The following is a 24,533-nucleotide window of genomic DNA, read 5'->3' on the forward strand; positions in this document are numbered from 1 at the left end:
TCTAAAACGCCTTAAGAAACGGGCTAAAATCATTTAACTTCAACCTTCCTTTACAAAACGGCATCACCTAATATATTAAGCAGGTGAATCGTATCCTCCAAATTTAGAACTAGCCCTCATTCTTAGAAACAGAAAAAGTTGTGATTTCAGATGGATGTTCTGATGTAATATTCTTGTGAATTCATACACCACTGCATTTAATGAAAAGCAAAAGTAGTATTTTAGAGCGCTATTACTGTGGCGCTAGTTGGTTGCAGCCCAAATAGTTGACCATCCTTGATAAAATAAAATTCTTCTTCTGAATTTGGTTCTAGTGAACTTGATAAAGGCCTGGGACTGGTCACCCACAACAATAAGACTGTGATGAGAGTGCGTTCTAGAAACCTCAGGCGCCTTCATCATCACCTCTGATTTTATTATTAAAAGTTGGCTTTAAAAGAATTAACTTAATAATGTATTGCTCTGTCAAAACTACAATGAGATATCACATCACACCTACTAGGATGGCTATAATAATTAAAAAATAAGTGTTGGCAAGGATGTGAAGAAATTGGAACTTTGTACATTGTTGGTGGGAATATAAAATGGTTTAGCTGTTGTGGAAAAGGTAAGCGTAGAACTACCGTGTGACCCTGCAATTCTACCGCTAAATATATACCCAGCAGAATTGAAAACATACACTGGAACAAGTACACGTTTGCACTTGTACAAACAAATAAGTACATGCATGCTTATAGCAGTGCTACTCACAATAGCCAAAAGGTGGAAACCACCCAAATGTCCATTGATGAATGAATGGATAAACAAATTGTTGTATACACATACAATGGATGAAAAGGAATGCACTGATATATATGTTAAAATGTGGATAGACCTGTAAAAGGTTACGTTAAGTGAAAGAAGCCAGACTCAAAAGTTCACATATTTTATGATTTCAATTATATGAAATCTCTAGATAGAAAAACCCATAGAAACAGAATGCAGATTGATGATAGCCAGGGGGTGGGGGAGGGGAATGGGGATAAATGGCTTAATGGGTAAGAGGTTTTACTTTGGAGAGATGGAAATGTTTTGGAACAAGAAAGAGGTGATGGGGCTTCCCTGGTGGCGCAGTGGTTGAGAGTCCGCCTGCCGATGCAGGGGACAGGGTTCGTGCCCCGGTCCGGGAAGATCCCACATGCCGCGGAGCGGCTGCGCCCGTGAGCCATGGCCGCTGAGCCTGCGCGTCCGGAGCCTGTGCTCCGCAACGGGAGAGGCCACAGCAGTGAGGCCTGCGTACCGCAAAAAAAAAAGATAGAGGTGATGGTTGTACAACACTGTGAATGTACTAAATGTCACTGAATTGTTCACTTTAAAATGGTTAATTTTATGTTATGTGAATTTCACCCCAATAAATTGCTTTTTAATAAAAAAATTAAGATTATGTATTGCCCTGGAAAAAATGTCAGTAAGTACAAAGCTTTATTGCTGAAAAAAACCTGCTACATCGGTTAATTCACACACCTCCTTTCTGTAGGTAATGAAACCTTGCCCAAAGTCAAGAATAGAGTAAATTCCTTCTGGTTGTTTGTTTTTCTTGTTCATCAGCCTTTATATTAGGAGGACACAAAATGCAGCTTATTTTTGAACAACCTATAAATGCTTTTTCTTGAAAAATTGAAGAGAGGAATTTTAAACATCCTCTTGGGACTCAAGAATACAGATTCACCACTCATTACATTGACACATCTGGGACACACCCAGATAGTGACTAATTTGAGTACACAATTTTAGTTTTTCACAGTCAATGCTGGTTAACTCGATGCAGATGAATAGTTAATCCTCCTTGACAGAGGTAAAACAAGACAAAACTAAACTAAACTATTTGTCTCCATTTGGTTTTAGAATGTCTTTTGGTCTAGATAATGCCCAAGACATTGACTTCAAACAAATTAAGTAAAGCCGGTCTGCGGTCTACAGTATTCTAATTCTACCCTCTCTCCCCCAGGGTCCTTCTCCATTTTCCTGTTTTCTCTCCCTCATCCTCTGCATCTCCCCAGACTAACTAAACTAATATTTTTGTCAGCTGCCCCCAAGAAAAATATATTCTTGCCTCGTGAAAAGCCAAGATGCTAGAAAAGGAAACAAGTTTCTTAAAAAAACAGAAGAGTTCTTTGCATATTGGTGTCTTCACAATAAATAACAAGCTAATGTCTTCTAAGAATAAGGAGCTGAAAGTTTACCTTTCTTCCTTTATCTCTGCCAAATACATGACATTTCTCAAGCATCCTTTTCACAGAAGACATTCGCCTGCTAGAAAATTCTGCAATACATGCTGGAAGAGAAACGTCTGCTTTCCACATCTGGGACAACTGTAGCTGGCTTTGCAACAGAAATTTTGATATAAGTCCAAACCATTATAATAAGGCAGTTTCCAGCACGACCGAAGTGGGTGCAGCAGGGGATGAATTGGGGGGAAAAATACTGAACCAATTCTAGGATGTGGCCTTAACTGATACTGTATCTCAAATATAATGCCACTTTTTCCACAAGTAAAATTCTACTAAAAAGAAACCAAGAATAACTTCAGTAGCTGAGAATAATCCACAGACATCCTGCTTTGCTCCAAGGTCTATGGAGAAGAGAATGATTTCTGCATGACAACAAAGAAAGTCATTTCCATTCCATCTCTGAGAAAAAAAGAAAACAAATTCAGTAAATATTTTCTGAGTATTATATTAGTTTGCTAGGGTGGCCATAACAAAATACCACAGACTGGTTGGCTTAAACAACAGAAATTTATTTTCTCACAGTTCTGGAGGCTGGAAGTAAGAGATCAAGGTGTTGGCAGATTTGGTTTCCTCTAAGGCCTCTCTCCCCGTAGACGGCCATCTTCTCCCTGTGTCATCACAGGGTCTTCCCTCTGTGTCTGTGTCCTGATCTCTTCTTCTTGTAAGGACACCAGTCACATTGGATTAGGGCCCCCTCTAGTGGCCAAATTTTAATTCAATTACTTCTCTAAAGGTTCTTTCTCCAAATACATTCACATTCTGAGGTACTGGGGGTTGGGACTTCAACACGTGAATTCTGCGGGGGGGACACAACTCAGCCCATAACAAGTACATACCAGGTGTCAGGCACTGAGTACAAACAGACCAGCATTCAAAACCAAAGGAAATTCTCAATACTCTGTAATGACCTATATGGGAAAAGAATCTAAAAAAGAGTGGGGCCATATATATATATATATATATATATATATATATATATAAACTGATACACTTTGCTGTACAGCAGAAACTAACACAACATCGTAATCAGCTACAGTCCAATAAAAATTTTAAAAAAAATACAAAGGAAGCTCAGGCGTAATTGATTCATTTTCTACAGAGGCACAAATCTGAAAAGAAATTAACTAGCTTTGCCTTCGAAGGTAAGGAAGTGACAAATGGGGCTCTGGAATGGATTCATATTCAAGAGGGAGCTGCACTGCCTGCTGGGAATGAGATCTTCCAGAGGAAGCTCTTCCAGGGAACGTCTATGGTCACACACCCACCCACTCATGCACACACACACAAACACACACACACTCACACTCACACCACACACACACACACACACACACACACTCACACACACACACACTCATACGGGCCTCCACGGTGACTCACGTGGGCTCTGCTCCCGGCCAGCCCAGCCCTCCGCGGCGTGGCCACATCTCTGATGGTTCCTCTTTCAGACACAGAACATCAAGAACTCATTCTTCCACGCAGGGCGAGTCATACGTTTGCAGCCTCCAGGAGTCCTTCAGCTCTGTGACAAGGTCCTCCTGGGAAGTCTGGTTAGTTGGGTTTGCACCTGGCAATAAGAAAACCATACGCCCTTCAAGAGCAGCTTTTCAAACTTTGTCTCAGGCCTGAGATTCTGTGTCCCCTTGCAAGGGAATAAAAATGCCAAGAATGCCCCACTCCCTTAGGGAATATGATATATCTTTTTAATGAAAAATGAATTCCCTTCTAATTCGCTGTTCAGAAGCGATATAATTGGCTCTGAATGCTCAGAGTAGCTCTTTCTATTCTCTCCAGAAATCTAAGAAGCCAAATGTTCTTGGCTTTCAATTGAGTCCTTTCTATCTCTAGGTACCATTCAATGCATCGTTTTTTCATCAGATACCTCTCATTGGACACCCTCTTGGTCTACTACTGTATCTTTGGTTTCCACTCTCAGGATATCGTTCATTTCTCAACTCTCCCTAGTCCCAACAGTCATCGTTACTTGAATAAATTACATAATCTTTTCCTGTGATCAAGTATGTCAGAATATCATGCTGTCCTTAAATGGTAAGACGTCGAGGACAGCATCACTCGGGGGAAAGTGGGCTGTCCGTGGAGCCAGGCTCGCAGAGCTAATATGCCCTTAGCTGTGGGAGACTATAGACTCAAGTCCCCGTGCATTGGGCAAGCAAAGCTCTTGCTTCTGGAGCCTGGGACCTGAACTCTCCAAGCCTACAAGTTGTCATAGGCAGAAACGAGTCACTGAGCTGCCCACAGTAGGCTCTTTATGAATGAGAACTAGAGTAGAAGCTAGGTGACATGATACCTGTATTAGGGAAGAGACAAGTGGGGGCGGAATGTTATCTCGTCCAAGCACAGAGTGCAGGGAATATTCCTCCTAGGAATACAGAAATCCTTGAACTAAAAAGTGGATGCTAGTACATGCAAACAAGATCATTTAGGCAACTCAGATATAATGCCAGGAGGACAGCAAAGTCTGGGAAAGCTGAGGTTGGCACAAAAAAACATTGGGAAGAGAGAAGGTTAGATCGGATGAGATTGACTTCCATTCTCTCCTTTTATTGGGGCTACATTTTCTTCATAATGTTTTCCTACCAATTCAACTTGCCAACATACTCCGTCAGTCCCCCATTCCTTCTATTAATCTATTATCTTTTGATCCAGGTAAATGCCTTTCTTATCTGGGTACCAGTCACAAATTCCATTCCAAGCCTTGGTCATATTATAACTTGGTATTCATGATACCCTATTCAGTTTAAATATATTTTTCTTCCTATTCCCTGTGCCTCGGTTTATATAGATACTTTAATTATGAACGTTCTTTCCAAATGATTTTATTTATTCTTTTTGGTTGAGAATTATCAGTATTTCCTATACCTCATTTTTTCTCCCTGTCATCCCTATTGACTTTCACAGAAATAGCCTTTACATTTCCATCTGAGCCTTTTTTTATTCCTCTCTCAAGTGTCTCTGCTTTTAGTCCTCTAAATCAAGTTAATGAATCATCGGCTATCTCAGGTCCTCTGACACCTGATCCCTGAGTAGAAGCTCAGGGCTCTGGTCTCTACACTAAGATTGACTACAGACTCTGAGCCAGGATTCGCTGACACTGAAAACACACGATGGGCTCAGCTGTCTGCAGCCGTGTTTCTTCTCACATCCTCTTTGACCACCGCAGGGAAAAGTCTCAGAAACATATGGCCTGTCTTGGAAACCCCCTGGTACTCAGAATTTCTGAGTTCTGTGGAACTACATTTTACAGGAATAAAAATAATACAGCAAAACATCTAAAGCTCTGAAAACACATGCAGAGACCTCTAAAAATACAACAGTATAACTTTTAAAAATTGTGAATCACTACGTTGTACACTTAGAACTTATATAATATTGTACACCCACTATACGTCAAAAAAAAAAGTTAAAAAATTCCAGACATATTGTTGTTTGCGGCACAATTTATTATCTGGTCATAGTATTTGGGCACATTAATAGGTATTGATTTAACTCCATTGTAACCTCTCTTGAGACAAAGCAACCCAAAAAGAAAGCTTCAAAATGTGCAAAAGTAATAAATATCAAACTTTCTGATCTAAAGTGTATAAATATAAAATGTCAGTCATTTCTGGAAACATCTTAAGAAAATCCAGCAACCACAGGTCCATGGGTAAGTGTCTGGCGTGGACGGTGCTAATCTTCGGAACATATCACCTCAGATCCAGTACGATTATTTTTATGTCTTTTACCAACACATGTTTGCATATCTAGGAAAGAAAAAATTGGCTTTACCTCATGATGTTTAACATGATTCTCTTTAGGGAGGGAGTATGGATTTCCTAATTTAAAATGTTTCTAATTTTAAAAATATTTCCACTCAGAACAAATACAATCGTATGTATTCATTTTCAACAAGAAGAAAATGTTTACAAAAGGTGCAAGTAATTTTCATTTGAAATAAATTCTAAGTTCAAAATACTTTCTCTGACGTCACAGCCAGGGAACAGCCAAGCAAACAGAAAAGGACTCAAATAATGTTACTTTGGGGCTATACAAAGCTAATCAAAAAAATAGGATTACAGTTTTCATTGAACTGTTATGAAAAACTAATTTGGCCATATCAAGCAGAAATAATTCAGGACACATTTAATATCATTTTCTTTAATAATCGTTTGCTTGCTGGGACCCTGGAGAAAACTGTTAATTGTTTAAGTATCACACAGATATGTAAATGGAAAGGAAACTTTATGTATAATCAACTCTGCTACAGAAATACTGTCATTCTTTTGTAAGTAAAATAGTAATGACAAGAAATCAGAAGAAAATACAAAGATTGCTTAATTTTATGAGATAAGAAAATTCCAAAGTAAGCAATAAAGTGTTTTATCCTATATTATATTGCTACTATTTCTCTCCTTAAAAAAAAAAAAAAAGGCTTATGTGTTTTATAGCTGGAAGTCTCTACCTCTTAATCTCCTTCACCTATTTCACCTGCAAACCCCCTTCCCTCTGGCAACCACGCATTTGCTCTATTTATGACTCTGTTTTGTTTTGTTTTTTAGATTCTACATATAAGTGAAATCATATGGTATTTGTCTTTCTCTGTCTGACTTATTTCACTTAACATAATACCCTCTAGATTCATCCACGTTGTTGCAAATGGCAAGATTTCATTTTTTTATGGTTAATATTTCATTGTGTGTATGTATATATCTCACATCTTTTTAAGCCACAGGGGTGTAATATATAGCGTAAGGAATATGGTCAATAATATTTTAATAACTTAGTATGGGGACAGATGGTTACTAGACTTACCATGGTGATCATTTCATAAGGTATGAAAATGTCACTATATTGTATACCTGAAAGTAACATATTACATCAACTATATTTCAATCAAAAAAAAAAAGGAGGGGGTGAAAAATAAACACTATGTGCAAAAAATAACCAACGTTGTCTACTCACACTGAACAGCCTGGGGTCCTTGGTGTGTGGATGAAAGCCCTTCTTTTTACAAGCAGAAACCTCAAGCATGCCAGCACTGGTGAGCCTGAAGATGCCGGTGCTAAGTTTCAGAGTGAAAAAAAGGTACAAAAATTAAGGATCATTTGGGCTTTCCAGATGCTTTCATTTGAAGGGCACAAGCATACATATTCTTCAAATGGAATGGAGAAAGAAACGACACACTAAAAATTCTACAGTGATTTTTTTTAAACTAGTGTTGTGCTGCCGGCCTAGAGGAAGACTGAAGAGACCAATGCTACTGCCAAGTGCCTGAACTGCTGTGTGAGACCTTGGGAGAAAAGCTGAGACCCCATAGGAGGAAATTACAGGTGATGGATATTTCTAATTTCTCTAATACATGCATATCTCATTTTATTGTACTTCACTTTATTGCACTTCGAAGATACTGCATTTTTACAAATTGAAGGTTTGTGGCAAGTCTGCATTGAGCAAGTCTACTGGAGCCATTTTCCAGTATTTGCTCACTTCACATCTCTTTGTCACATTTTGGTAATTCTCACAATATTTCAAACTTTTCCATTATTATATTTGTTATGGTAAAGTGTGATCAGTGATCTATGACTCGCTGAAGACTCAGATGATAATTCGCATTTCTGAGCAATAAAGTATTTTTAAATTAAGGTATGTACATTGTTTTTTTAGACATAATGCTACTGCACACTTAATAGTCTGCAATGTAAACATAACTTTTATATGCACTGGGGAACCAAAACATTCATGTGACTGACTTTATTGTGTCAGTTGCTTTATTGTGGTGATCTGGAACTGAACCTGCAATATTTCTGAGAAATAAATAGTATTTATAGCTGCAGCAAATATTTACTGAGTGCTGGCTGTAGTGCCAGGCACTATGCTAAGCCCTTTATGTAGACTATCATCTTGTTTCACCTTCACATCAATCTGTGATGGATAAGTATCAGGGATGAAGAGACTGAGGGTCACAGTGGTCAGGTATCAAACCGGGATCCCAGTATCAGTATGTCTGATTCCTCTGCTCATAATCGTGCTATGATAGTCACTGTCCTCCACATTTAGGAAAGTTTTGGAGATAATTAAGCTAAGGCTGGGAATTTTCTTCTCTCTCTTTTTTTTTTTTTTTTTTTTGGGCCGAACGATTCAGCATGTGGGATCTCAGTTCCTGGACCAGGGATGGAACCTGTGCCCCCTGCAGTGGAAGCGCAGAGTCCTAACCACTGGACCGCTAGGGAAGTCTCCAAGGCTGGAAATTTTCTCACAGCAGAAATCATACAATAGAACTAAGATCTCAGACGGCAAACTGGAATAACATCTGCTTTATCCACTTCAAGGTCATGTAAAGAAGGAAAACCAGTAATTCTACCACGGAAAGGACCTTTAAAAGCAAAAGATGGCAGACCTACAAGTTACGGGAGCCAGCAGGCACCAGTCTCTTTTTCCCAAGGGCATGGTTTGCCTACTTATCCAAGTGCTACAACCTGGTGTGTGGACACACTTGAACCTAGCAGACCCAGACAAAGCCTTACTTGAACCCTCTCAATAGTCACACTTACTCTTTATGCTTCGGTGAACAGACAATGGCAATGGCCTCTGGCAACATGAGCTGATAAGAACAGTGAGTGTGGAGGTCAACACTGGATAAGAATGCAGTTTGGGTTGGATGTGTCTATAAAAAGAAAAGAGGACACTCTTATTGGACAATCCTATTGGACAGTCAATAGCTGAGTGCTGGCCAAAGTCAGAGCCCATGCCAAGAAAAAACTCTAGTTATTTGCTTTTTCTTTTTTACCATCATTAATCAAATGAGGATTCTGAAAATGTCTTGCTGACATAATCCTTCCCTTTATGCATCTATAGAATAACTACAACTTTGAGAAGAGGCTCTTGGGAGCATTTATGTACTTTCTGCTTATTAGGATAACATAAAACTGAAAATTTGCCAAAGCCTTTACATAGATCTTCATTTAATCATCACAACTCATCTGGGAGATATTTAGTGTCTCAGTTTTATGTGCAAGGATCCTGAGACTCCTTTAAGGAACTTGCTTGCAAGGAGCACAACTGTGACTGGAAACCCAGAGACACTTATATACAACACCGTGGACATAAAAGGCAAAGTTTCGCTGAATATTCCACACTATGCTGGTATCCCTTCATGGATCCCCATTCCCTACAGATGAGGGAACAGAGCTCTCCAAGGTGTTGAAGATGTTTGGAACTCATCTCGCATGACGGGAGGGAAGGGGAGACTATAAATTAAAAGAGCTGTCTTCCAGGTTTGGGGCTATATACAGACCTGTGTTTAGGAGAGACAAACAAATGCACCCGCATGATTTGTAATTCACAGTAAACCCCAACCACCCTTGAAAAAGGGATGCAACCACTTAAATCAGGTATCCAACATCCCTGTCATGCTGGGTCCTGGCTCCATCACTCCCTAGTTGTATGACACTGCAAAGATTCCATAACCTCGTCATGCCTATTTCAGCAATTGTAAAATAAGGATAATAATCATTTTCTTCATGGGATTGTTATGAAACTTAAATGAGACAATCCATGTAAAATTCTTAAAACAGTGCCTAGCAGAGAGATAGGAATCAAAATCATTAGCTTTTATGATTGCTGTTGTTATTGCTGTTTTTATTGTAATGTTGTCATTTTTTAAATTTAATTTTTATTTTATATCGAAATATAGTTGATTTACAATGTTGTGTTAGTTTCAGATATACAACAAAGTGATTTGGTTATACATATACAGATATCCATTCTTTTTCAAATTCTTTTCCTATATAGGTCATTACAGAATATTGAGGAGAGTTCCCTGTGCTATACAGTAGGTCCTTGTTGATTATTTTATATATAGTAGTATGTATATGTTAATCCCAAACTCCAAGTTTATCCCTCTCCCCCTTTCCCCTTTGGTAACCATAAGTTTGTTTTCTATGTCTGTGGGTCTATTTCTATTTTGTATATAAGTTCATTTGTATCATTTTCTTTTAGATTCCATGTATGTGAGATCATATGATATTTGTCTTTCTCTGTCTGGCTTACTTCACTTAGTATGATAATGTCTAGGTCCATCCATGTTGCTGTAAATGGCATTATTTCATTCTTTTTCGTGGCTGAGTAATATTCCATTGTATATATGAACCACATCTTCTTTATCTATTCCTCTGTCGATGGACATTTAGGTTGCTTCCATGTCCTGGCTATTGTAAATAGTGCTGCAATGAACATTGGGGTGCATGTATCTTTTTGAATTATGGTTTTCTCCAGATATATGCCCAGTAGTGGGAGTGCTGGGTCATATGGTAATTCTATTTTTAGTTTTTTAAGGAACCTCCATAATGTTCTCCATAGCAGTTGTACCAATTTACATTCCCACCAACAGTGCAGGAGGGCTCCCTGTCTCCACACCCTCTCTAGCATTTACTGTTTGTAGACTTTCTGATGATGCCCATTCTGACTGGTGTGAGGTGATACTGCATTGTAGTTTTGACTTGCATTTCTCTAATTTAGCGATGTTAAATGTCTTCATTGGAGAAATGTCTATTTAGATCTTCTTCCTTGGAGAAATGTCTATTTAGATCTTCTGCCCATTTTTTGATTAGGTTGCTTGTTTTCTTGATATTGAGCTACATGAGCTGTTTGTATATTTTAGAGATTAATCCCTTGTCAGTTGCTTCATTTGCAAATATTTTCTCCCATTCTGTGGGTTGTCTTTCCTTTTGTTTATGGTTTCCTTTGTTGTGCAAAAGCTTTTAAGTTTAATAAGGTCCCATTTGTTTATTATTTATTTATTTATTATCTTTTTTTTTTCATTACTCTAAGTGGTGGATCGAAAAAGATCTTGCTGTAATTTATGTCAGAGAGGGTTCTGCCTATGTTTTCCTCTAAGAGTTTTATAGTATCCCATCTTACATTTAGGTCTTTAATCCATATTGAGTTTATTTTTGTGTATGGTGTTACAGAGTGTTCTAATTTCATTCTTCTACATGTAGCTGTTCTACACTTTTGCCAGCACGTCTTATTGAAGAGACTGTCTAATGCTGTCATTATTAACTAGAGGGCATAGGCGCATAGAAACCGCTTCATGCCTTTACACATAACTATGATCTGTTGAAGAAATGCAAGATTTCAAAACCCCTTTCTACTTTATTTAGTAAAATGAAGGTAAAATCCATTGATACCTATTTATAGAAAGATAAATGTCCGGCAGGGAAAAAATAACTATTGGTCTGCATAGACCTAGATCAACTGAAGAATAGAAATTAACTTTTAAAGCCCAAACCTTTAGTGAGGGCATGAGTGGGAGGGTCTGACTGCCTGTTACCTGATTCACTGAAAACCTTCTATTCAAAAAAAAAAAAAAAAAAAACCTTCTATTCATACATAGAGCTTTCTATGCCTTGATGAAAAAGTAAGAAGTGTTCAAAGAAGCTCTATTGCTATGGAGGCAGCAAGCAGATTGTCAGACAAATCACTTTCCCTTCAACTTATTTCCAGACTGAATGCACACTGTTAAGACATTCTGTTGTTTGTTTGTTTTTTCATCGTTTCTGTTTTGTGTCTTTGTGTTGCACCTTAAGATATTCTGAGTCCTTCATTTCTGCCAAGAGGAATCACTCCAGCTCCAATAAGGACAGCTCTCTCATGGGAGAATGGTGCTCCAATCCCATGCCCTCATTCTATGGAGATAAAAATGATGATGATGATGGTAATGACGATGATGACAACATCAGCAGCTGATGCCATTTATCACAATTGAATAACATGCCAGGCACTGAACTAATCACTTTTCCATGAATTAATTTTACAAGATGAGATGAGTGCTGTTATTATCCCCATTTTACCAGATGAGGAAACTGAGCTAAGCAGAAGAGTAAATAACATGCTTAAGGGCATAGAACTAGTTAAGCTGAGACGTCTAAATTGAAATCCAGATCCGTCTGATTCTGATTCAACCTTTCTTTCCGATGACCAATTTATATCCAAAAAATGTTAGCTCTGGAATTTGTTGCTATCGTTATGCCAATAAAGACCATCACAAAAAGTCATTACAACCACTGAAGTTTAGAAATACAACATGTTACTGATTTCATTGAACCACAACAATCTGACATGGTAAAATTTAAAAGAAGCAAAGTCTTAGGATTCTAAAATTATGCTAAATTCATTATTTAAATGATTTCATTGTTGCATATATTATATGTACATGTCATAAAGGAAAATCTTTTGTTTCTGATCTGGGAAATGTTTTATGAGATAAACTAACACTGACTTTTCAACATAAGCGTAGTTTAACTGTCATTCTTTCTCAGTTTATGTTACAATTGCTTTGCTACAATTTGTTTTCCTTTAACATGCATTCTTGTTACATCAAACTAAATAATGCCTTTAAAATGACCCAATTTCTAAGCAAACGGTAAGGCGCATACTGGTAAGGAAAACAAACAGACATACAGAAAATTTTTGCAAAGTCTTCATTATAAATAATTTCTTGTATTGAGAGGTGATTTATAGTTTTCAAAGGGCTTTCACATCTAGTATGTTGCTTACAGCTCACACAAATCAGTGAGGGAGAGAAGGCATTCATTAGCTCTACTGGATCAATGAGGGAACCTGGAAACAGGAAGCTAAGAGTCCTGATCGAAGGACTGTACAGGCACACAGTAATTTGCAGGTGGAGCTAGGACTAGTCTCCTCTGCCCTCCTGAACTACAAAACACCAAAAGCTTGGTGATTGTGTGTGTGTGTGTGTGTGTGTGTGTGTGTGTGTGTGTGTGTGTGTGTGTTGAGGTGTGGGTGAGGATGTGTGTCCCGCCCCTCCTCAATACTTCTCTATAAAGCAAGTAAAATAAAAAATGGCTCCTTCTCACTCTTCAGAGGCCCTTGGAGGTCCCTAGGATGTGCCCTGGAAACCTGACTAGCATCTCATGCCGTGAGATGACTTGTTCCTACCCCAGGCCCAGATGCGTGAGACTGAATGGAAAAATGTCCCCAGATAGATGAAACCATGGATAGGAAAAGTACACTATCATCACCAAATATCATCAGCTACAATATTCTGAGTTCCTAGAAAAAATGTGCTAAGAAGTTCACTGACATTATCTCACCATCACATGAAGTCCATTATTATGGCCCATTTTATGATGATGAAGCTGATGCTTAAATAACTTGCCAACATTCCTATAGTGAATTCCTAGCAGAGCTGATATTTAAACTCATGTCTTTTGATTTGTAAGCCCTTTCCTGCTCCTATGGTGGCCTGGTGGATGTTGGAACCCAATGTTTTTGGCCCTACTCCGTGGCTGTTTATACAGCGACGCATACATCCTTGGCCAGCAGGGGAGGTGAAGTGGAGGGTAAGGTCCCTATTTGATACGTACAAACACCTTTTTAAAAGAGACCTTTTCAGAAATTTTCTTAAAATAATTTACTTTAGACCCACAGCCATGGGAAAGAGAATGTTAATAATTGTCTAATCATATGAGTTAAAAATCTGCCTAGGTCTCCATTAGACTACATAAAATCATCAAAACAAGTCAGCTGATTTCCAAATGTTTATCTCTCTTCCAACTTGGGATGGTAGGAAAGAGCATACTATAGCCCTCTCCAAATCTGGATTTGACAGATGTAGACACGGCCTAACATTGAAGAAAATGCTTTAAAACGATGACATTTATTCCACTTGAAAATTTTAAAAATAAGAAACTATTTCTTAAGCTAAACTTCCTCCAGAAGGAGAACAGCCCGCCAAAAAATAAATAAATAAACTGAAACCCCAAATGTGAAACATACATGGATCCATCCCAGAGTGAGGAGATTGTGCTGATCCTGAACACCAAATAATTCTTCTACATTCTCCACGTCACAATAGTCTGGTCCTGCAGACTGTTTTGGCACGATTAAGTGGGTAATAGTAAATTCATTATGCGTCTGAAAAGCAAATAGCAAAGAGAATAATAAGCATCTGACAGAAAAAAAAGGCCTGAGTAGGAAGTATAATGTTTTAACAAGACTAGAAAGTGCCCACCACTTACATCATCATCCTCTCACCCCGATCCATCACAATTCAAAAGCAAAGCCCCACACCTGAACACGGATCATCGCCCAAAATTTGAGAGTCAGTTGTTTGGAGCCTGAAACCCATTTTCACAATATAAAATGTACCATAAATAGGAATTAGCATCCTGGGCTGGTCCCTGGAAGTTTAGCTAGTAAATAATGGTATGTTATATTACATCTGCAGTGGAAAAAATCAGAACAAAACAGTAGCAGGTTTATTTGGCGGGGAGATGCTAAGTAAATAATCTTGTGGTTTTATTGAAGGACATTTCTAAGGTTTGTGAAGGTTGATGGTCTTGTTTTTAGTTTATTAATTGTTATTTAATTTTGCGTGAAGATTTACGACTTTCTTCTACTACGGGGGGGGGGTTGGGGGGCGTGGAATTCACTGGGATTTTCCATAATTAAGGTAATGTTTTGGATTGGCAATTAGATAAAGAGAAAGGAAAGACAAATTGCCCCTCTTAGGTAAAAGATAAGAGTTGAAAGGAAGAGGGTTGTAAGGTAGTGATAGGATCCTCAGAAAAAAGAAGTTTGTGTGCTGAGGAGCTGTCCATCCTTGCCCAGCGCCATCTTGTCTCTAGTCTTAGGGCACTTCTGCAAACTGGGCCCTATTCCTTTGGCCTTGATTACAACACTTCTCTCCATCCCAGCTCCTCCTTTCATGGCTAACTTTATGTATTCTAAACGTATGTAGTATAAACATTGGCTTTCAAGGAACCCCTTCTTGACCGTCCCAGGCAGGGTTTCCCAGTTACACCTTCCCATGATACCCTGCACTTCCACTGAGAGCACCCAGCTCCATTTATAATTAATCATCTCTCTGGTTCTTTATAAGCATCACACGGCAAAGACTGAGGCTGTCGTAGGTGACTGAATGCCTGTCTGATGAAGGAATGAATGAAGAATGAATCAATGAATGAGTGAATCAAACTAAGTACAAAATGTGGTGTTGGGGAAGAAGCGTCCATAGCATACTGCCCCCTGCAGGGCAAAGAAGGTGGCTGTGGGGAGGAGACGGCAGGTCATTCTCCTTTGCTTGTCTCCTGTGTTTCTTCTGCCCTGGGGGAAACGTGATGATGCAACACTGGAATACAGTAGGAGAATGTGTGTTGAATGAAACATCCTATTCAGTTAAATAACAGTTTCCAAGTAAATGTTTAGGGATGAAAATGTGTCTGGACTTAGAAACATAAACTGATACCCCACAGAGGGTACAAAGGCACTTCCAAAGAAACATTGTTCCTCTTTCTTGAAGTAGGAAATTAAATGTATCTTCTCTCTTTTATCTCCTTCTAGTTTGATATTGTCTTTCATCACTTATTTCTGATAAAATCTTCCATACTTAAATATGACCTGTGCTATAAGATTGCAGTTTGTTGAAACTACTGCCTTAAAGAAAACAACAAAACCCTAGCTTTATTCGCATGTATCTGAAAAAGGGTGGCGAGATTATACCTACCACAGACAAAAGGGTGGTGAGATTATACCTACCACAGACAAAAGCAATGGAAATTTGATTCAGGAAACTAGATGGTTCTGGAAATCTGAAAGCCACCCTTTTTCTAAACAAAGATTTAACTTATGGTTTGATTAGTTAGTTCTTTACAATAAACTTTCATAGTATCTCTAAAATTTTACAATCCATTTTCTAGAAGGATAATTCCATTAATAATGACAGTAGTTTTATGAAATTAATCTATATTAAGTTAATTTCATAATGTTTACGAAACTTAGGATGCTCTTGTTCTGCTCAGTTTATCACAAGAAAGCCAGCTCTACTGAAAGTATCCTGTGCAGGGAAGATATGAAACAAACACCATACCAGTTTCCCACAGAGTATTCCACAGGTTTCTATTCCTCTCACTGTATTAGATTCTGCCAGGAGCAGAAATCTGTGGCAAAGATCTCTTGATAAAACGACGTATCTCAGTCCTTCAACCACTAAATCTAAGGAACAGAAAAGGGAGAGAAGACAAAAAGAAGAAACCTTACATCCCATCCTTCAAAACTGTTTTTAGCAAGTGATTGCAGGTAAATATAAATTTCAAAAATGAAATAATCAGGTGCTCCACTTTCTGTATTTCATTTTAAAACTTGTAAAAGTGAACATCGACTAGAAGGAAGGTAAAATTACCCCTTGCGTATAAATTATTCATATACAAGTGGGAAGGTGCAAGCACGTTTACATCTTTGTGCCTTGTATCAACTATTTACATGTATGTGTGTGTTTTCTTTTGGCACAAGGTGCACAGGCTGCATAGACTACATCTCATATTCTATAAGTGGTAGGATTAACCTTTTTGTGGGTTTGCCATGTGTTACTTACATCTTATGAAAGTTGGTGATCATTAGGTAAGAGCACCATGTTTTTTGAGACAATTGGCAGTAGAGTAATTTATAAAATGGTTGCTTATCATAACTCTTTCAAAATAAATGGAAATATAAATTCCACTTAACAGTGTCTGCTGGGAAATTTTCCCGTTTGGTGTTGGAAAGCTGCCAGCACTGATGTAGCAGTCCAGGCAGCACTAACTTTTGGCAGAAACACATAACCCCTTTGGAGGTTAACACCCATGTGTACAGATCCTCCTGGGCCAGGGAAACCCTAAATATTTAAATTTAATGACTGAACAAGGTTCTGAACAAACAAGTTTTCCAGCACCTCCTTTCCTCTCCAGTGTGTTTACCTTTAGGATTCAGTGCTTCTTGGACAAAATACGTGAAAGGAAAAAAAAATGCTTGGAATTTTTCTCTCTTAAGATCTCTGTACCACGATCAAATACAGTGCTGTTTATCATGGAGCCTCTGTTCTACCAGGGGGTAAATCACGTTTCCGGAATTCTGAGGTTACATATAGCAAAAGTCAGGTGATATTGTCATTCACACCACATCATGTAGGGGAACTACCACAACTAACAATAAAATGAGGGGACCCCTCCCAGATGTCACAGAAATACGGTTCCATTAGAGGAGATTCCACGTCTTGTGGGGTGCATTTCCTCACTTACTCTGAACAGCACTTAGAGTTGCAGCTGGCTTTAAGGCCCTGTTTACGGGAGGCGAGTGGCCAGCGTAATTGGTTGCATCACTTTTATTAGGCTGATCTGCAAATACATTCAGCAAGGAATTGTTCTGGTGTGTGGAAAAGCAGGACAAAGCACTCCCATCAATCTGCTCTGACTGCGCTGGAGTTTCCTGGCTTCGCATCTGACTCCGGGCTAATTCTTGCTTCTTGAGCTGATCTTCGAAAAACAAGAACTGCTCCGATTCTAGCTGCTGCTGGCGCATCTGAGCGATCCGCTTCCTTTCTGCCTCTATCAATCTCTGATGCTCCAGTTTTTTGAGAATTTCAGCTTTATATTTGTTCTAAAAAAATGTGGTTGCCAGAAGAAAAGGTTAGTTTCCAAGGCAAAAGCATCAAACTGGGATTAGACAGTTTCAATCTTCTAGGAGACGGAGAGACACAGCTAGATACTGCGATATGCCCACAGGGACACTCCTGAGACTGCCAGGAAAATATGTAACATCGTGGCAAAAGCCCCTTAATCTGATTACAGGAGCAGTTCTAAATCCACTCATATTTTACCAGAGACGGGCCAGGAAAATCAAGTTCCCTCCACCCTCCGGTGCTTTTAAATATTAGTAATCAAAGTCAGGATTGTCTGCACAGCCTGACTGATCAGACCATACCTCAGAAATAGTTATATCACCCTGGACTGCACTGTCCAATATAGTAGCCACTAGCTACATGTGACTACCTAAGTTTAATTCAAATGAAATGAAATTAGAAATTCAACTCCTCAGTTCTCACTAGCCACACGTAAAGTACCACGGGCTAGTGCCTCCCGTATCAGAGAGTGCCAAATAGAGCATTTCCATCATCACACAAAGTTCTGTGGGACAGTGCCACCCTAGAAGCTTTTGCATTTGACTCTATAACTCATACTGCTGGAACTTTATGGAGAAGGGGGAATCACTAACAAATGGTTCTCAGAATGTGGTCCAATCAACTCTATCAAAACAAACTACTAGGAGTTGTGTTAAAAATGAAGATTCCCAAGCTCCCCAGTCTTAACAAAAATATCCAGGCATTATTAGGTCAAAGAATAAATCTTTAACAAGCTTCCCAAATAATTCTGATGAAAACTAGACTTTGGGAGCTACTATAAGGCAGGGGTGAGGTGGGGGACAGAGCTTACAGCAGTGTAAGCTTACATCAAAACAGCTTACAGTTTGATATGCACTCTGGGTCTTGTTATAGAGCAGACTGGCCTTCAGCGGGTCTGGGGTGGGGCCTGAGAATCTGCATTCCAACAGGCTCCCCGGTGATGTGCGTGTTGCCTGTAGCAAAGGCTTATCAGTGTGTCTGTTCATCTGTCCAAGGCATAAAGCCTGCCATTCCATCCCCCAAAGATTTCTACATGTCATATACTTGGGATCCTACTGTGGACTAGGAAGTAACTGGTGTCACCAAAGGCAGACCAGGTAACAACTGCTGAGGCCGCTCCTCCCAGAGCGCTCCTGAGAGGACCAGCATGCACATTGCTGAGTAGGGAAGGGAGCTTAACTGGGCTGTTAAATTAAATCCCTTCCTGCTGTTCTGTCCAAGCCGCCAAAATCACTTTTATCTTTCATAGTTCAAATCAAATCATCAGTAACCACACTGGAGGAAATCTTCTCATTTCAACATTCCTTCTGTCACTCAGTGCAAACAGCTCACTCAAACCTGCCTTCTAGCTATACCAAAGGAAGCAGAGAAGGCCTGTGACCACACTCCGAGGTAACAAGATTGGACTGAACTGAGAGTCAGTAGAAGTGACAACTTCCAAAGCACATAAACACATAGCCAAACAAAGAAGCAAAACAACCTTTATCATTATGCTGTAAACATTAAGAGTTCAAGTGTTGAACTGGAGTATCTTATAGACTGACTGGTCAGCTGCTTCTTTCAATGCCCTTCAGTCTCAGACGTCATTTTCATTTTCACTCTCTATTTAATAAGAATCCAGGAGCCATCACCCCTTGGTGATATGATTACATTTCACTCATATGGTTAGCCATTATTCCATCTGATGTGATACTGATTACAATATTTAAGAATCAAATTCACACTTCCAAGGCATACGTAATTAGACACATCAGAAACTATATACTGTTCTCCCTACCGCTCTTACTGTCTCCTTTCATTGCTAAAACGCAGCCATCTGGCTCAAGATTACATTGGCAAGAGTTGGTCAAAAAGCTCTGCTTAAATCACTGTAAGAATCTATTTCCTAATGCTTCACTTTATTAGATGTTGACAGGAAATAAAAATACCACATCCTTGGTGCAAGTGCTTAACCAGGATATCAACATGAATTTTTTATGGGTTTTACGTCACTGTATTTTTAATTTTTAATTTGAATGCATACGACATTTGAAAAACTCATTAAAATGAAATTCAAAAAATATTTGCACAGAAAACAGTCATGCAATAAATGTATCAACTGAACTTACTTCGCTTTGCAAATATTCTTGGTATTCTACGTTATATTTCTTTAAAAGGTCCTTTTTCAATTCATCTGTCCTTGGGAATGCAATCTCCTTCAGTTTCTTTTAAAAAATATATATATACATATTGATTAGTGGGATTTTCAGTATAGTCAGCTTTCAGATCATCAGCTGAGAAAGAAAACCAGCTGGTATGTGCATTAGAAATCAAGACACAAGTAACCAAAGATGATCGCGGAAAAATCAATCTTTTCTAGGGCTCCAAAATATAACTTTTCAGTAGAGAAGAGAAAAAATTATCCCCTTTGTAAGACCTTTATCGACTTCACTGGTTAGATAAGCATTTTATTTAGTAGGTACCTCATTTTTAGGTAGTGGGTTTGTAACCGCACATTCCATGGTAGGTAAATTTTATGGCATCATAGTTAGAAGGGACCTCAGAGAACACCGTAAGTAGGGATCCCTAGTCTTAACAGACTGTAAAAAGGAGCTAAGGCACTTTTTATAAAAATATAGATTCCCAGGCCTAACCCAAGACCTACTGAGACAACATGTTTAGAGAAGGGTTTGGGATCTGGATCTCAAACAATTTCCCAGTGATCATAATTTAGGAAAATCTGATACAGTCCAAGCACCCACCAGCCCCGCCTTTGTAGAGATGAGGAAACAAAGGCCTAGAGGGATTGAAAGGCTTGTCCAATGTCATACAACTAGCTAATGGCCTCATTAGGACTAAAACTCCTAACTCTAGCCAATCTTTTGTCATCCATCCACCCATCCATCCATCTATCCATCCATCCATTTATTCAAGCACAAACAGAAAATGTATATGCTTTTGGAGAATTCTTTCCCTACAAGTAAAAATAAGAACAACCCTAAATTAGAGTCAAAGATTCACCTTGGCAGCCTAAGACCTTGGTTTCCATACAGAATTTTCTGAGTTTACGTGAACAAGAGAATTGAGGGGAAATGCTACTCAAAGGCCTGGTAATGAATGACCCTTCAGATAGTGTACAGAAATTTTAAAATGTAGATGACCATTTGACAAAAATTTGTGTTCTGCTTACAGGCACCCCCAGGCCTGACATAGCTGGTAAGAAAGCTTTTATTCTGTTATGTGGTAAAATAGTTTTTGAGAGTCATTTAAAATTTCATACTGTGATTGACTTTGTATACATTGTTTTACCTTCCATCATATAAAATCAATCCAAACTACTTAAGACAAATGGAAAACATTTAAAAATGTTATCTAAAAGGATATATTCTTAGCTAATGATATTTGGAACTATATATGCAGCAAATGTTGATGGTAAATAAATACATTTCAACAACCTTCTTTTTCCTTTGGAATATTTCAGGCCACTCACTAAACACTTTGTTGTCTCATAGGCTAGTACTGTAAGAAGAAAATGACTAGAACTTTGTGGCTGCCTTAATAATCAACACTGATATTCAAATAGGTTTTGGGTTCAGAATTGTATGGAATAATCAAAACCAGCCAAAATGACTGTCTCAAATAAGTATGGGGAAATAGACAACCATTCTCTCAATCTCTGGGAGGAATCATAAAATAATTCCTTCTTCACGTCTTAATATGATTAAGTACATTCTTGATCTTTTTCTTCTTTTTTTTTTTTTCTCGTTTCAAGTAGACATCCCACAGCAATGATGATTAAAGGTCTAGGAAGAGATCGAAACATCATAGCTAATGGAATGAATCTTTTGTGCTTAAACTCTTGAGAGGATGAGACAGAGGAGGAGAGGCAGGGGATGAATCAATAATGGATACTTGTGGAACATTTGAACCCCCGGGGGAGAGTCTATCCCACAATACCTTCATAATATCCTGCTTTTCGGGTACTGCACATTGCTGGTAATCTCGATGGTTAGGAAGCTTTTCTACAAACAAACTGCAGAAAAAGAAAACACGTCCTTAGCATTAAATGACAGAAAAAGCTCAATGATGGCTTCTAATTTGAGAACGAGCCTCCTTTTCAAAAAGGACATGGTTAATAACATTATTTAACCTATATTCTTTCCATTTGCCTTTCCATCAAAGGTTGGCCCAAGTATGATTTTGGCATTACAGGGTAGTTAACTGTAAGCACTGAGGTTAAGAGAGTAAAGTTGGGATGCTCCCTGAAGAGACCACATCACTTTGGTTTTTCTGGGGTCTTTGGCACTATATCCCACTTGAGCATCATTTTACTTATGTGTAGTGCTGGCAACACTGAGGATCACGTGAAAATGTAAGAGTTTGGAAAGATGGATGTAACCTCTTCTCACCATTGAAAGACTCAAAGGGCCACTGATGAATCAGTAGTGGCCATGGTGTCTATGTTAAAAACTCTTAAATGAAAATTCATAACTCAGAGAAATGTCAGCCAGAATCCTTAATGGATTAGGAGGTGCTAATTAAGAGTTAATTATTTTTCATCACCTTTTGAGGAACAAGGGACAATAAAAATGAAGGGAAATCAGTACAGCAAACCAGATACGTTGCTTCCAGGTAAAGTGAAGATATTACTTCCACGAGGGCAGGAAATTCTGTTTTTGTTTTTTCCTTATTGATGTATTCTTAGCCTGTAGAATGGTGCCCCTCTCATAATGAATGTTCAATAAATATTTGTTAAATGAATGAAAAGCTCTTAGAGCAAATACTGTTTTTGATCAACTAATATGTTATAACTACTGATGTTCTGTTGTTTACAAATCACACATACACTCATCATCTCAACTACAGAATACAGAGGAATGGTATTATAACTCTTATCTCTCAAATAAGAAAATTAAAGCCTAAAGAAATTACATAAGGTGTGTCAGTTGCCTAGGGCTTTTGTAAGTAGCATAAAGTCGTAGACTTTTGAAGAGACCTCAGAGATTTTCACCCATAAGTCTTTCATTTATGTAGATGAGGAACTGAACTCACAGAGGAAAACTGAATTACCTATGGTTATATCGTTAATGACAGGAGAGAATTCAAATATTCTGATTACTCAGTAACTCAGAGAGTGTAGTGGCCCTTTACCACACTTACATGTTGTGTGCAAAACCCAGAAGAAGGTGAAAAAAATATTATAATTTAGTAACTTATAGTTCAGAAACTAAAATGGAAAATGTGTGCTATCAATGACAGTTTATAACGTCCAATTTCATGGTTATTGCTTAACTTTATAGAAACTTGATTTTTCCCAGGTAGGATGAATGTTGCCAACCATTCTCTAAATTTCCAAGAAGTTAATTAACTTGAATAAAGTGCAGAGCCCACTTTGCACACCATATTAACTGCCTTTAATTTCGCCCATGGTAGAATCATGGATGCAGTATTTAAAAGTTGATCTTGTCAGCTTCTCGAATGGTCTCAGGTTAAGTCCCCAACTAAACTAATACAATTAATCAATGTGTGATTTCCAGTTAAAACAAAAGTAAGGGGTTCAGCTCAGATGAAATAATTTTTGGTAACAGGAGATCCTCCCAATAAGTAAGCTGGCAAATTGGTATAGAAAACCCAAATCCCATTTCTTTTAGTTCAAACTGGGATATCTTACTAACAAATATCTATCTAATGTGAAGTGTGATTTTTTTTTTTTTTTTTTTGCGGTACGAGGGCCTCTCACTGTTGTGGCTTTTCCCGTTGCGGAGCACAGGCTCCGGACGCGCAGGCTCAGCGGCCATGGCTCACGGGCCCAGCCGCTCTGCGGCATGTGGGATCTTCCCGGACCGGGGCCCGAACCCGCGTCCCCTGCATCGGCAGGCGGACTCTCAACCACTGCGCCACCAGGGAAGCCCGGTGAAGTGTGATATTTTTACATGGCTGTTTTGATGGAGCCACTTTCACTCAATATTTTGGAAGCTCTTTTATACATACAATTCTTACACAGCTAAAGAACTGCCTTAAAAAAAATACTAACTACAATGTGAAACCAACTACTACACTCTGTCCCGGAATCAGTTCCTTCCTAGGATCGTCAATTTATCCCCTAGTCGCAACCCATCCAATTAAATATTTAAAATGTTAATGGCACATTCCAGGTATTGTAGACGGAGCTACAATATGATGTCTGCTTTCATAAAGCTTGCATTCCTGTGAAGGAAGAATGACACAAAACAAGAAATTTTATTTGTGAAGAGAGGGAAGGGGCATGCTGGTTACTGCGCTGGCCTGTTGAAAGGTGTCTGACATCCCTGAGCTTCGCCCCATCCCTGATTATTCATCCCTAAGCCTCAGAGATGGTGTAAGGCCGCCTTTGAGTACATTACTCGGTAACTTAAAAACCTGGACATCTCATGCTTTGGGAGATTGTAAATTCAGTCTGAATGTGAAAACATGCCGGCATCTAAGCGGTCTCACCAAAATACCATGTAAATATTTTCCCCAATTTTCTCATTTTGAAGACCTCCAAAATAAAACACTTACGTTATAAATTTATTATAGAGAACAAAGGCATTTTCCAAGTTTCCTTCTTCCAAATACACGGACGCCATTCTCTCCATTTCTACTCCGGATCTAAAGTAGCGGCGCGGAGTGATATCTTCATTGATGGTGATATTACAACCCAGCTTGCTTAGGGCGCGGACTCGCTCTTCCGGGCTGAGGGAAACATCCCTGTGGTCCGGCACGGCAGCTAACTTTTTCTGCAAAGTCGAATTTGAATCTCTGGTTATAAGAAGAAATGAACATGACTGAAATTATACATGTATTTT

At 38.7% G+C, this 24,533-nt stretch overlaps 1 protein-coding gene across 10 annotated transcripts in view; it reads right to left on the reverse strand.

The window, feature by feature from the left end:
* Positions 1 to 2,760: 2,760 nt before the first annotated feature.
* STAMBPL1 (STAM binding protein like 1) overlaps positions 2,761 to 24,533 on the reverse strand; it is a 46,647-nt gene continuing 24,874 nt past the window's right edge. For 6 of the 10 annotated variants that reach the window (XM_030865008.2, XM_070043838.1, XM_030865010.2 and 3 more), the window contains 9 exons: positions 24,247 to 24,464; positions 21,664 to 21,739; positions 19,836 to 19,931; positions 17,348 to 17,705; positions 16,162 to 16,286; positions 14,070 to 14,207; positions 8,822 to 8,934; positions 7,233 to 7,332; positions 5,709 to 6,034 (listed from right to left, as the gene is read on the reverse strand). In XM_030865008.2, coding sequence (XP_030720868.1) covers positions 5,978 to 6,034; positions 7,233 to 7,332; positions 8,822 to 8,934; positions 14,070 to 14,207; positions 16,162 to 16,286; positions 17,348 to 17,705; positions 19,836 to 19,931; positions 21,664 to 21,739; positions 24,247 to 24,464 — 1,281 coding nt within the window. In that variant the 3' untranslated portion in view covers positions 5,709 to 5,977. Of the gene's footprint in view, positions 3,067 to 3,619; positions 3,838 to 5,708; positions 6,035 to 7,232; positions 7,333 to 8,821; positions 8,935 to 11,656; positions 11,957 to 14,069; positions 14,208 to 16,161; positions 16,287 to 17,347; positions 17,706 to 19,835; positions 19,932 to 21,663; positions 21,740 to 24,246; positions 24,487 to 24,533 lie in introns of those variants that run through there. The other 4 variants (XR_011376776.1, XM_060286050.1, XM_030865014.2 and 1 more) reach the window with 4 other exon arrangements.

The sequence above is a fragment of the Globicephala melas genome, chromosome 16, assembly GCF_963455315.2.
Source record: "Globicephala melas chromosome 16, mGloMel1.2, whole genome shotgun sequence".
NCBI lineage: Eukaryota > Metazoa > Chordata > Mammalia > Artiodactyla > Delphinidae > Globicephala > Globicephala melas.